This window comes from Stylophora pistillata, chromosome 9 (assembly GCF_964205215.1).
Source record: "Stylophora pistillata chromosome 9, jaStyPist1.2, whole genome shotgun sequence".
Taxonomy (NCBI): domain Eukaryota; kingdom Metazoa; phylum Cnidaria; class Anthozoa; order Scleractinia; family Pocilloporidae; genus Stylophora; species Stylophora pistillata.
Window position 1 is genome coordinate 25,866,246 of NC_142527.1, and position 14,431 is coordinate 25,880,676.

The following is a 14,431-nucleotide window of genomic DNA, read 5'->3' on the forward strand; positions in this document are numbered from 1 at the left end:
AGATATCTACTTTTAGGCAGATTGTATTTACACTTTTAGGAGCCTAGGTTTATGAATATGAGATTAAGTCAACTAATTGTTATGTGCATTAAGCAGTGAGTAAAATGACTTTTTTTTTAAGTTTTCTAATCTCCACTAGCATTGATGTTTATTTATTTTCTAATCTTGCCTTGTGAAAGTTGCCAAATATGCATTTTTTTTTCCTTTGGCTGTCAGTCGAGGTCAACATGCACAAACAGCAGATGTATGGCTGTTGTAAGGAAAGGCATCATCAGTGTCAACAGAGCGGCCTTGACACCTGTCAAATCGATGCCTAAGATCTGAATACCTCTTCCATTTTCCAAGTCTTCTTTCATTTTTCTCAGGATTTCATCATTTTGAAAGAGATATTCTCCATTTTTCTGCTCACTGAATTTGAGATCTTGGACAACCTGAGGGAGACTGGTAACTATTTTGTGCAGCTTGGCCAGGAAAACTATAGGGAGGCTGTATAATACTAGCATTTCCAGGAAATCTGCCAAGGCACCACAGATGATTTTCGCAATCATCCATCCATCTGTCTTGGAAACAGTGTGCTTCTTAGGGGCCCCGGATAGTGTGGTATTTTTATTACCTATGGGATCTGCTAGCTTCAGGTAAATAGCCAGTTGCTGTGGGTGGTAGTTGCTTTGGTTGCCAATAACAACAAGGGTGGTCGGGTCTCGTGGTTCTTCCCTGGCTCTTGTTAGTTGTGTTTGGTCACTATAGGTCTGTTTGTAGTGGCTTTCCGTTTGAAGACGTTCAGCAAATGAAAAAATTGAGGGGACAAGAAGAATCAGTAGCAACAGCAGATGCATCAACAAAAAGGGTTGGAAAGCCCTCTCTGCATTACGGATCGTTTGTCTGATGTCGATAAACCGATTTCTAGCGTCTTCCATGCCCTCGAGCCACTTTTGTATCTTTTCCTTGAAGAGTCGAACTTGGCTGAAGATGATGTATACCGCGAAAATGAACACAACGAAAATTGGCAGGGCCACAAGTCGGGCTAGAACAGAAAGTGGAAGAGTCACAGCGATTTCCTTCAGGTCGAATGATTCCACTTTCTCAGTGGTTATATTCATCTGAATGACTCTAAAGAAAACTGGCACAGCGAAAACACCGAAAAACACAGCCGCGCTTGTCTTCAAGAACGTACGTCGAACTTTTTTCCAATATCGCCTGGTTATAATCACCTCAGAGAGCATTCTTTCAAAGTGGCGCTTTCGAAAGTAAAACAAACCAAGAATGTACATCTCGAGGTATCTTAAAGACCAGACGATGTTTTTAACGGCTGTCACTGTTTCTTTCAATTCTTCCTGGATCAGCGATCTGTTGTGGAATGCGCCCATGTCATAGGCATAACAACAGCCAAGGAAAATTACTATCAAGAACTGCATCACATTCGAAAACACCTTACGTTTTGGTGAAGCGTTTTGAGGGTACCACTGAAATGTGATAAACTCAAGGTAGAACCGCAGCCACCTCAGACGTCGACAGGAAGAATTCAAGCTTAGATTTATCTCAGCGTCGTCTTTAGTCACAGGCTTGCTGTCGTCGATCCCGGCTGCTTCTTTATCACTGTCGCTGTCTTCATAAGTTGTGTTTTCTCCATACTGTTCCGACACGATCGAGATCATAGACGAGGAGCGATCTCTCGCACCTTGGAAGTCGCCATTAATGCTCCCTGTTGCGTGTACTGTTTCTACGATTTCGTCACATTCTCCTCCGCTACCAAGAAGATAGACGGGTCTACTTTCAGAGGCCATGATTCAACAAACAAAGACTGCAAAATCTGCGATGGAAAGGGCGTAGAGCTTCCGGTTATATTACAAATTACTGATTTACTGTAGGGGAATCCCCACTGTCGCTTTCCATTTGATTCTGGCGCTTTGCCACTTCAAGAGAATCGATGTTTCCAACTGCAAAGGACATCAATTAGAAAGGCTTAAATCATGTATGAAATATAGATTTCTTCGCTATATCGTGCGATAGAAAAGCTTTCTTGCGATAGAAAAGCTTTCGTGAATTGTAGGCCGACAAATACGTTGCATATTCGGAATACTTTCCTTCTGTTTTCCTCTGGATGTGTCTCGACTTATCATATCTCTGGACTTTGGCCGGGGAGCTTTGGTAAGAATAATTTTTCTTTTTTGAATAAGTCGGCTCTGTGCCAGGCTATCCAATACTTACTCGAAGTACAGGCGACCATCATCCTTTTTTTCTTCTCGTCTCCTTTAACAACTGTCCAGTGTTGTGTCACCGCATTTAGGGAAGGAAGTGAAAAGCCATTTCCGTTTCTTTATGAACATTTACTTCCGCCAGGAGAAAATTATTGCTCTTGCTTCCGGTCAGCATTAAAGGCTGCGTGTTGCATGTTGCTTATCAGTTTTGCATCACTCGTAGAAGGTGAACCACTCCCTGTCCTGAGTCGTTAAGAAAGGCCCTCTCCACGTTCAGAGCAAATGAAAGTCAGCATCGAACTTCATTCTTCATGAAACTCAAACTGCCTTTAAAAAAAAAAAACAACTTCACAAGAGCCGAGATCGTGTAGGGGTGAGAAGGACGATGCACCTGGGGAGAGGGGAGGGAAGAGGGGAGGGGAGAGGCGGGATGGGGCTAACTCGCGTTAGATGATCAGGTCATTTTGAAAGGGAAATGTATTGAGGTTTGTCAACTGGGTTAAACAAAATAAATTTGCCCCGTTAAAAGTTTTCTAATACGAACGTTTCGAGCATTAGCCCCTTTTAGTCCTTTTCGTCTCAGTGCTGGTGGCTAGTGGTAGCTATTTACCGCGCCACGACGCGTCTGATATGCAGAAGGGGTACGCGGTCACTCGCTGATACTTTTATCAACTCGTCGACAGTCGTGGTTGACTATAGTTTGTGTTGGAAAAAAAAAATTGGCACCGTTATCTTGAGTAAACGTGACAAAGAATTTATTTACATATTACAACCGTTAAGCACAGAGTAGTTTTGGCGTTTGATTTATTTAAAACATGCCGAAAAAGTATTCGTATTAATGTCAGTAGAAAGGAGAAATATTACAGCGAGGCCTAAGTATTATTTTCAGTTTTGATATTTCTATCCCCTCGATACTGATTGCCTTCATAGTGCGGATACGACCAAGTGATACGCGTTTTACAAGATCTTTTGGATGAAACTCCTTGAATTACCTCTTCTACCATACACTAAAAGATCGATTTTAATTTTGTTTTCAAAGGGGGCATAAACAGTGCTTTAAGCGTTACAAATCGAGTAACAAAAACTAGTGTAGGCGAGTTGACCAAAGGCTTCGGCGAGTCGACTTATGGTGTCGGTGAAGTGACTGTATCAAGCGTGGAGGCGCGGTATGTAATTCCGAAAAGGGATTGAGAAAGTGTGTAGTCCATCTTTTGTTTAATTTTCACCCTTGAGGTTTTGCTAACTCGATATTCCTTCATCGATTTTTCTCAAATAATAACTGGTAATTATAGATTAATTCTGAAAGAATCACTATAAGACCAATAAACCTACAACTGCTAGGTCTGTTATTTATTGAATTAACGCCCCACTCCACAAGAACACGCTTTTGAAGTCTATGGGTGTCTTCTATTTGGAGTTGACCAATCTTTAATTTGAATCACAGGCCGTTTAGTGAGACAGCGTTGTTGGGAAGAGGAAGACGCAAGGATTACAGAACGTTTGAAGTCGGGTATTAATCATTTTCCTACTTAAATAAAAGTAATCATTGCTGGAAAAATGATTGAACCATCACCCTTCTTTTCGTTGACAGGATTGCGGTGAGAGTTTCAAGGAGATAAAAAAACTACCAGTGAAGACTCTGTCACCAAAACTTTGAATATTACAAGTACCTTTTCACGTTACAATACATAATTGTGCTCGCGTGCAACTACAGCAAAATCAATGATCTCGATTCAAAAATATATGAATTACCCGCACGCTACACTACAAAGAGGTTCATGAAAAAAAAAAAGGAACGTTTCAATTTAAATTGAATAAATCGCCGTTTATCAGAAGATTTTAAATAATGTAAGCAACCACTGCTGTCAATTCACTATAAAATTGTGCTTACGATAAAAGAACTCTCCCCTAAAGAATACCGATTTTTTGTGTGTTTGATCATCCGTGGCCTTCTAAGAGACGCGCTGCGCTAGTAAAGCAGAAATATTCCCTTCAATATAACTTCTACGATAAAGAAACTCGTGCACCGAAATACAGACCAGCCCACAAAACCGGAAATTGTTTTTTTTTTCCCTTATTCAGGCGAGCAGCAATAAACGCGAGGCGAGCACTGATCACGCGCGACAGAAGGAGTTCAAGAAAACCGACTTCTTCCGATCACGCATGTCTCGCCTTTCAAGTTTGTTTTAACGCGCCCAAACAAGGAAAGACAATTCCGCCTTTTCTGCAGGTTTTATCAACGGATGCAACGACTGTTATCTTTTTTCTCTTCGTCTGAATCAGTTCCCATTCAAGATGGGAACGGTGAATTTAAGCGACCGCTTTCAACCCGAATAAATTGACGAGGGTGGCACAAAACTAAAAGTTCAGTAAACTTCGATATCAGAATCATTAATATCTTCTTCATCTCCTGCTTCATCTGGGTCAAACGTTATCAGAGATGAGGGAGAAGATCCAGAAGGGTTCAGTCGTTCGGTGGCTTCCAGAGCCACTGGGAAACGCTGATGGTAGCGCTTCAAAGTGAGATACTTGACAGCAACAAGACGACCTGCAAATCACAGTTTAAACCAAGCGTTAGGAGGGAAAATGATTAATTCTCAGCAGCTATAGCGTGCTCTCTTTTCGAAATTCCAGAGACAAATGAGAAAGTTCTTCCAACGGATCCCTTTATAATCTCTCAATAAAGATTTATTTCATCAAAAGTAAATCTTCATAATTCGTATGGTATAGGTACCAAAAGAGAGTAAACTATTTCCTTAAATTGTATTCTTCAAAACTTACCATCAAACCAACATCCATGGAGACTTCGAAAGGCCAGGCCTGCTGAACTGTGTGTATCACACTTGACGTACACACATCCCTGAAATAATAAATATACGGGTGCAAATCAATATCAAGTATTTCACGAGATACAATAAGAAACATACGAAGAACAACAACACAAAAATTGCGAAGGAAAAAAACGATGTATCGTACCTCGCTGGAACTCTTATCTACAGCTATGTGAACAACCCCTGCTCCATTCTCGATACACTTCTCCAATATGGCATCTTCAATCATAACATGCCAGCCATCTTCAGTTTCACTACAAAAGTCAACATACAATTGACGAGGTGAGAGATGAAGGAATGGAGAAGTTTGGAGATGTTGGAGTGGAGTGTCTAGCGCCTCGTTTTCTTTTGGAAATTTCCAGAAAGAAATGAGAGGTATGGAATTGAAATTTTGCAACCTTACTCAACCACATCTTCCTTGTTGGTGAAAACTCTATTTGATTACTATAATGTAGCAAGGGAGACGATTTGCTGGAGACGTGAACACATATTGAATATAAAATATTTATTGAAAAATTTACTGGACAATTTCAAATGGAAAATAAGAAATTTGGTTACTAAGAAATGAAAAAAAAAAAAAAAAAAAAAAAACACGATCTTGTAATGAAAAGCCAGCCCAAGACAGTAATACCATAAAAAAAGAAAGACCCCGCTCTAAACAATCATTTTCGGTCAATAATCACTGGAAACAACTATAATTGTTCGTGCTGTACTTACATATCAGGATCAAACATGTTCCTTATTTTCAAACAGGGTGTTGGACTAATCACAGGAGGATTGACAGCAGACTGGAAGTTTTCAAATGCTGCAAAATGAAAAATTACTTAAAAAAGGATTCCGTCACATAAACATTTTGAGCAAACATCTCTTAAGCAAAAAAGCTAAGTCAGAGATTTCAAAGTAAGAAAAAAAGATCATTTGAGTGCCATTATATAAATATATTTAGTATAATTTCAAAGCCGAGCAAAGAATTTCCAGCAATTTGATTGGTCGAGCGGTTCCTTAAATGACGCTATATAAACCGCTCCACGAGGTTTATATAAAATGTTAAAATAAAATGTTAATGTCGCTTAAATGTTACGATTTTAGAAATTTCTCTGTTGATCAGCTCTGAATTATACTAAAACAATTATTCGCCTCAGGTTCGGTAAATATTGTCGAATAATTGTTAAATATTAACCTTTACACGGTAACATCAGTATGCATATTCTCCATACTGGAGTTTCTTTAGTTACTCATCTTTTCCGTTAATCTCATGACCTTAATACATGATTCAGCTGTGAGGAGGTAAGGAGAAACTGGATGCACATCACTCTCAGGGGATAAAAGGTTCAGGATTCTGTAGTACCAAGTTAAAGAGAACACACGCAAATGCGTAGTAAAGATGGAGGACTTCCTCTCCACAGTACAACTTGCGGATTATTGAAACAGATATAGTGAGTTATTAGCTCAGTATGCAGGCCAGATTGATGCTGCAATCTCATCACTTGATTCTGATCAGCATTCACTGGAAAAGCTACCAGAAACGAAACTAGGATATCTTTCTCACCTTGTCCTTGCCAATATTTGCCATGTTTCGTGCCCTGCAGGAAAGTGATGAAAGAGTTTCAGATAAGCACGCTAGATACAGCTTTTTTTTTTACAGCTGAACCAGGCCAAGCTCAAGTACCTCTTCTTAAAGGTTTGAAAATTCAATTGTAAATGTTAAATTATTGTACTGCCCATGAAAACAAGGGTGTGAAAATTGTGGTTACTTTTAATGCTCCATCAGATAGGTTGGGAGGATGGCCGAAGTTTCCTAGATCCTTCACATTGAAATACTTCAATCACTGCCTCTAACAAATTTAAAAATTTGCATTCTGCATAGGAAATACACTTACTGAGAGCGACAATTTGGGGCTGTGAGGTTTGGGTGTAGCAATGTGGATCCACCGCCAAACTTCAAAATCCTCTCCAGCGATCCGTTGACTTTCCACGCGAATGCGAGATTCATTTGCACTCAAAAACCTCACTGCTCTATTCCATGCTTTAAACTTCTTCTGTCTGTTCAAAATGAAACCGAACATAAAGAGTAGATTCTCTACTAGAACAATAACAACGAGGTATAAAGGTAAGTTAACACTTCCACTCCCAGAAGTGATTAACCTGTAACTTCTCCCTATAATATCCTAACAATATCCAACAAACAGATAACGAGAATACTCAAACTTATCAGGTAGAAGCAGTTTTCTTGATCTAAGATCAAATTCCTGTAACTAACTTAAAAGGAAATGCAAAAGCAGTTAGAGGGGAGAATTAACAGACAGATCTTGGGTGTTAAAGGAGCAAGTTTGTACTTGAGCCAAGTGGCTCATCCAGATTGAGCTTATCCTGGTTTCCACAGCACACATATAAAGCAACTGGGAATATTTCTACTCCCCCCTGGATAGAATGCCAGTCCATTGCAAGGTTGCCAACCAGAATTTTGTCACGCTATTTATCAGCACCCACTTACAGGGTTGTAGCTAAGAAATTAAGCTGCCGGCTGAAATTCCAAGTGAGGCAGCTCAAAGGTAGTGAACGATTTTAAGGGTGTAACCTTGGAAGTGCCCATTGTACTTTACCAAGCAATCACCAGCCAAAAATCTAGCCAGAGATCACCGCTTTTTCATTTTGCAAATTTTACCAGCAGCCAGTGCTAAGTGACAACCCAGCATTTATACTCTGGGAGGAGAGAGGTATGACTTGCCCGGGAATTGAACCCACACCTCTAGAATGGACATCCAGCATGCTAACCATGAGGCTACTGAGGAACAAAAAGGAAGATACCTTAACCCTTTAGATCTCAAGATCTTCTCAGCAATTCTCCTTACTCTCTGCTGTACAATTCTTATGATGCAAGTTTAGAGAATTTGGTATTGGATCAACTAATAGTCCCCTAATTGATATTATCTTTATTCTTGTGGCTTTCCTACTTTATAAGGAGAAAGTTTGTCTTCATCACTTGTAGGAGTGAAAGGGTTAAAATTCCCAAAAAGTGCAAGACAACCACCGAGCCAACTCTCAAAACTAAACTGAACTTCTGAGTCCTTCGTTATGCCATTCGTCAAAGCAACTACCTGACAGCAAGTATTGTATTGTATTTACAAACATTTAGACAGGGTAGCCCAGTTTAGCAAATAGCTAGTTTAAATGGGGCCCTGTGTAACACCCACCCATCCCACCCCAAGGGAGGACATCCACCACACAGTAATCTCGTGCGTGGGAAATTAACGTCCCCTACCCCTAACCCTGCAGGAGATGGGGCCTACGGTTTGTTCGCCCTTATCCGAGAAGACTAGAATATCTATCCATTTCTTGATATTATAGAAAGGTAGCAAAATTCTCCTCAGTTATTTTAGATTAAATTGTTTGTTGGCTAACCTGTCAGTTGGAGGTATTAACATGTCTCTTACATGAGGAATAGGTAGATATGGCAGCAAATTCTTCTCAGTTTTACTGGCCTCATGGTGTTCCTGTAATATGTCTTAAAGTGGAAAAATTGAGTTTGTTAATTTTAGCTTGTTTGTAAACAGTTTAAAGTAAGTTTCAATTTTGTTTAACAAGATAAAATTCAGTTGTATGCGAAAGCAGTCAATCTGGGGGATGAAACAATAAAAAGTGGTTTCTTCAAATAGATCTAAATATGTGTTATTCACAAGTGTGGGGTTAAGATGGCTGGATATTAGCCAACTTCTTTTCTGCATTTTTATGGACAGAGACAAAGTTGAGAAAGAGGGCAATAAATCTGTGAGAGTCTTATGTGTTTCATTTATTTTGTTTGTCTTCTGCTGCTTTTTGCTCCAATGCTGACATTGTCCAAAAATAACCACCTTTGAAAGTCTGCTCCATGAAATTAAGCATTAAAGCAGGCAATTGCAAGCAGACAAGATGGGCCCATCTAGCCTGTGGAGGTAGCCAATCATAACCCAGCATTCCTTTCATATTGCCCACAGATGCTAGCAGCTACATAATTAAAAAATAACGTAGCTCCATTTTCTGCCTTTAAAAGCACACACAACCCACAATTCCTCTATTCGCTCCGACGAAGGGCTAACGCTCGAAACGTCAGCTTTTGTAATCATTATGGTGGCTAATTTACCATTTCAACTTTGTTGATATATCCAAATTATTTCGTTACTCCCACCGACGCAGCCCCAAACAGTTTCTTTCGAAACTATCAGCCTTTATACATAATTAAATAAATTGATTTTCCCTTGCCCTTCAGTTGAGCAACATTTTCATGAACATGACAAAGGTATTCATGGTATTTTTGACACTACCCTAAAACTCAGTCATACAAATACTTTAGTGTGACTCTGGAAATACATTAAAATTTTGTAAACATCAAACTGGTACTAAGGCGGTGAATATGCTAGGTAACATGTGCCAAATTTCAAAGAAAAAATTAACAACTCAAGAAAATCAATCGCTTAAACTACGGAAATACCTCATTTCAAGGAAATGCAAGTGTATAGAAAAGCCCTGAAGCCTATGTTATGTATGTATGTATTTACAATATTTAGACAGGCCAGCCCAGTTCAGCTTGAAGCTGGTTTAAATGGGGGCCTGTACATCCCACCATCCCACCCCAAGGGAGGACATCTATCACACAGTAATCTCGTGTGTGGGAAATTAACGTCTCCTACCCCAACCCTGCAGGAGACGGGACCTCCATTTACTCGTCCCTATTCGAGAAGACTAGAATATCTAACCATTTCTTGATGTTATAGAAAAGTAGCAAATTCTTCTCAATTATTTTAAGACCTTGAGTGTTGGTCCAGCCAGAAAAAACAAACTCAATGATAGAAGAGTAGAAAAAACAAACTCAATGATATAACTGTTGTACCCACCGATAATTTTTTCCACAAACTGATACATCAGTCTGGTCTCTTCCTCCTCTCTTCTCCATCTTTGTCGCACAATAAAGTATGCAATCATCAATCCTCCAATGGCTGGAGAGGAAAAAAAAAAAAGAACGGGGTGTCGACTTTTAACAAGAAAAAGTTGGCATTGAAATCAGTTAAATGTGGCCTATGTCTGAACTTGCCATTCTTGCTCTTGAAAAGATGCAAAAACATTTCCTTGTGCCAATAACCCAGTAAGGTTGTTTTCCATGCATGTCTCACCATCACTTGAATGGTAAACTAGACATCCACACTAATGGTGCTAAATTGAAAGCGGAGCACTGTCAAAGCTTTATAGTTTTGTTGTTAGACTCCTTCATTAGGCCTTCTTGGCTAACTGAGCAAAGAATTCATCAAATTTGAAGGCACCTTTACTCTTGACAAATATCACCCCTGAAAAATATCCTGATAACACTTTAAGACCTCATCTATGAAATTGGTCTCTGTTAGAAGGAAACACCTTCTGTGGGATTTGCAATGTCTGAATCTACCACCTTTTCCTGTAGTTTCAACTTACTCACCAAGGCTGATCAACAGAGAGAGATAAGCCAAACGGGATACTGCTTCTTTGATGCGACACAATATGGGTTTGGCAGAAACTGATGCATCAATCCAGGCCACACTTCTATTATCATGTGTCATCTCACTTATATTGTTAAACAACCTAATGAGATCATACAATATATTTTACATTAAGACTATAAATATATAAATATCATACAATTGACCTGCAGATTAACCAGTCAAGGTGAAAGTGATCATCACAGTAATGAACACCACTTAAGCAGTAACGAAAATAAAGCCTGGAAAAAAAAAAGAAAAAAAAAGAAAAAATTGTGCAAATGCCTCAATGTTTTCAGGTAACTTAGCCATCTATCAGATGTTTTTTTCAAGAGACTTTCCAATATCTATTTTGCAGCATTTCAACATTTTTTCTTGCAAACATCATGCACCAAATGTAAATATGGCGTCCAATAAGAATTGCCATTGTTCTGGACTGACTAGTCTCGTCTTCACGTGGAAACACAAAAGGATTATTACGTGTGAAAGGCTAGTGAGTTCAGAACAATGGCAATTCAAATTGGACACCATATTTGCATTCGGTGTATAGAGTCGCTCAAAGTTATAGGAATTTTAAAAACATTATCAGCTAAAAAGAATTGTGAAAGTGCTGGACTAAACTACTGAAGGTTCTCAATTTTGTCATCTACATTCCTCTGGAGGCTTCAAAACTCACTCTGTGGCTCGTTCTTAAGAACTTCAACAAAAACCACCACATGTCATTATATTACACTACCTTAAATTCCAATCAGGGTTATCAAGAATCAGCTGTAGTGTGGTACGAAGTATTCGAACCTGATCTTTAGGCTCCCTTGAAGGCTGTAAAATAGTCAAAGTAATAATTGGCAAATCATTAAGTTCACTGAGCAGTGACTTTCTAAAAGCAGTTAGTCCCTGACACAAGTGTTTACTTTCAAAGTTTGCTCACAAATTCTGATGGTAAAAACCTCACAAAACTAGCAACTCTCCAAATACAGAATTCTCAAAATGCAAATTATAGTAACATGGGTTTTTTACTTGAGAATTTTAAGCCACAACAAACACACACAAAGATATTACATTGTACTTCTAAAGTTAAAAGTACTGCATCTCCTGCACATCTTCATTTAATTGGTCAACTCTGTGATGAGTTTGTCACTGAGAATGTTAGTTTTCAGACTTTTAACATGTTCTGGTAATAAATTTATTCCAGCCTTTCCTGTACAACACCAACAATTTTCCTACAGCTGTACATAAACAATTTCCTTCATGAAACAAAAAAAAAATAGCCATCATAAGCCCACCTATCTATTGCTTCACGGCAAACAAAAAACTAAACAGTCCTACCAGTCCTATGCATTGACAACAAATATCACGTAAGACTTGATCTTTACTTACATTATCCTCTTTGATTTGTTCTTGTAACTCTCCCAGAGACATATTTCTACTCTTCATGCTCAGATCTTTGCATTCAAATAAACCTTAAGGGAAAAATAAAATAATATTTGGAACTCTCTAACAATTGACTTTCCTGAAAACAAAATCAACAGTTTTTCCACTTACATGGAAGGCTCTGCTGGAAAATACTCCCTGGAGTACCAGAATACTGGTTCTCTGAGGGGCGGATGGCACTATCCACCAAATTAATCCCTGTCCAGTGGATGGTGCAGTACCTTTAATGCAACTCTGCTGGATAGTGATTTATCTGCTAGAGAGCCTATACATAACTGAACCCAGAATTTTTACGCCTCTCTGTTGTAGGTGACTGATCCCAAGAATTTCTTTATGTTTCCCTTACTGGATTTTGGAACCCATCCATACATTTGCATGAAAAGGTGATTTAGAGCTTTATATGACTAAAATAAATACAAAACAGAGCCACCCTGGGCACAGTTTGAGCCCTAAATTTTAAATACATGGCCCAGCTTGCTAATAGCATCTACAGCATATTAATCACTCACCTCTAGAGGATATTAAGTTCTCTCACCTGCTTTGATAATAAGTCTTTTGTACAGCAACTCTACATATCCCTTGCTGATATTGGTTAATGGTACACAGTCAAGATGCTACAAAGCAATTACATGAAAATAAGAATGAAAACAGAAAAGTAATAGTGTAAACAAATTTACCGTTAACTCTCAGATGGGATTAACATGAAACTTCTCCCTATGACATTCATTACATAATCCAGTAAACAAGAAATGAGAATATTCAAACTGATCAGAAAGAGGTTGTTATTTTCAACTACCACCAAATTCTTATAACTAATTCACAAGGAAATGTGTAGCAGCTAGAAGGGTTAAATTAATAATTAGATCTTGGGAGTTAAAAAGGTCAAGAAGGAAAATCTTGAGCTTTGTCATCAACCAAAAAGAGAAATTGTCATTTGCTACAAGCACTGTTCAAAGAGTCCAGGGCAAATAGTGACTTTATTGCTTTTCATTCACCTTGGAAATCAGACAAGATATTTATCACATCGTGCCAGTCATTAAAACTTCACAAACAAAATAACGGTATAATTATATGCACATCTGGGTATTTAGCTAAAAGAATGGAGTTTTTATCAAAAACTAAATATGTAATCGAACACTTACGCTTGAACTACACCGAGAAATCATATTTTCAACATTCAAATGTGGGAGACATCAGAGTAAAAAATAGCTGTAGTGACAAATACAATACACTGTATTGATTAACTAATCTATAAGAGATCAAACTCAAGAGCAATTATCATATTGTATATCACATATTACCTGAGGTTTTTCCATATATTTATCCAGTGAATTTTTATCTTTGCAAACTGTGAGTTTAACTAAGGAAAAGAAATGAAAACAACAAGTCTTACCGCAAAAAACAGTGACTAAACTAATTAATAAATAATAACCACCATTACAGCAATCGGTCTAAAATTAGAGCATTATTTTTTTTAACGATTAATAAGTGTGTACACTTCGAAATGAAATACATTTATCTCTAACGAGTGGTATATAAATTGCAGAAATACTTCAATGTACAAAGTACGATTGGCTGATTAGGTGATGAAACAAAACCGAAAAGGCGATATTACGACGATATTCTCACCTAAGTCTGCCATGATCATTTGTTCACTTGAGTGGCCCTTGAAGGTCGCATACAACAAAAGGGGAATGCAAATAGCACTTATCAAGAGAAAGATTTTGGCAATTGATGACCAAGAGGAGCTACTCTTTGCACCTTTGGCTCCAGTATGTCTCTCTTGAAGTGAAGAGCTCAGTTTAGATTCGGTAGTAGCGAAATGTTTGTTTCTTCCGTAGGTGAATGAAAGCGTAGTTTCTGATCCTTCACTTTCGTCTTGAGCTCTTACGCGTTTTGTCGAGACGGGTGGACGAGAATAGTCAGTTGCACCAACAACTCGACTTCTTGGTCTTTGATAGATTTGCGCATCGGAATCTGAAAATTCCCCATCAACACCATCCGTGGAATCTAACGTGTTCTCAGTAATGCTACCCTTATCGATGGCGGTCGGTAAGCGCGACCTCAAATTGTTTCTCCTCGTTGGAGTGATCGACCTCGACCGGCCGCGTCTCTGGGAAACGTTACTAGACGACGTTTCTTCCTCACGCCTAGCCCTGCTATCATCAACTACAGTACTTGAATGACTCGGTCCTGCGTCTTCCTCGTCACTAGAAAATCCGATCAACTTACGCGACGGACTTTGATTTCTCGTTGCGGGTAACGACCTGCGGGCCTGAGTCGATCGTTTGGGAGATGACTTTTTTGAAAGCGTCAAATTGCTCCTTTGTTCATTCTGTAACCTTTTTAATTTACGAAGTAAAAAGCCCCTGGTAGAGGGTGTAACAGGCCCGGGCTCTTCACCAAAAGCCTTAAGCTGGCGGCGCAATTCGGCGTCAGAGATATCACCGTCTGAGGCCGCCATTATCTAAAGACTCGTCGAGAA

At 38.9% G+C, this 14,431-nt stretch overlaps 2 protein-coding genes across 2 annotated transcripts; both read right to left on the bottom strand.

Moving 5' to 3' along the window:
* Positions 1–78: 78 nt before the first annotated feature.
* LOC111327941 (uncharacterized) lies at positions 79–1,916 on the bottom strand. The gene has a single exon (XM_022932264.2). It carries the CDS (start codon positions 1,782–1,784, stop codon positions 213–215), a length of 1,572 nt encoding a protein of 523 aa, XP_022787999.2. The 5' UTR covers positions 1,785–1,916; the 3' UTR covers positions 79–212.
* A 1,919-nt stretch (positions 1,917–3,835) lies between these two features.
* Positions 3,836–14,431, bottom strand: LOC111327924 (inner nuclear membrane protein Man1). Its single transcript, XM_022932240.2, has 14 exons — positions 13,576–14,431; positions 13,248–13,306; positions 12,482–12,560; positions 11,893–11,975; positions 11,252–11,334; positions 10,476–10,618; positions 9,901–10,002; positions 8,432–8,534; positions 6,910–7,072; positions 6,579–6,612; positions 5,747–5,834; positions 5,175–5,283; positions 4,980–5,058; positions 3,836–4,746 (listed from the first exon to the last, which is right to left on the bottom strand). Exons 1-14 carry the CDS (start codon positions 14,408–14,410, stop codon positions 4,565–4,567), a joined length of 2,142 nt encoding a protein of 713 aa, XP_022787975.2. The 5' UTR covers positions 14,411–14,431; the 3' UTR covers positions 3,836–4,564.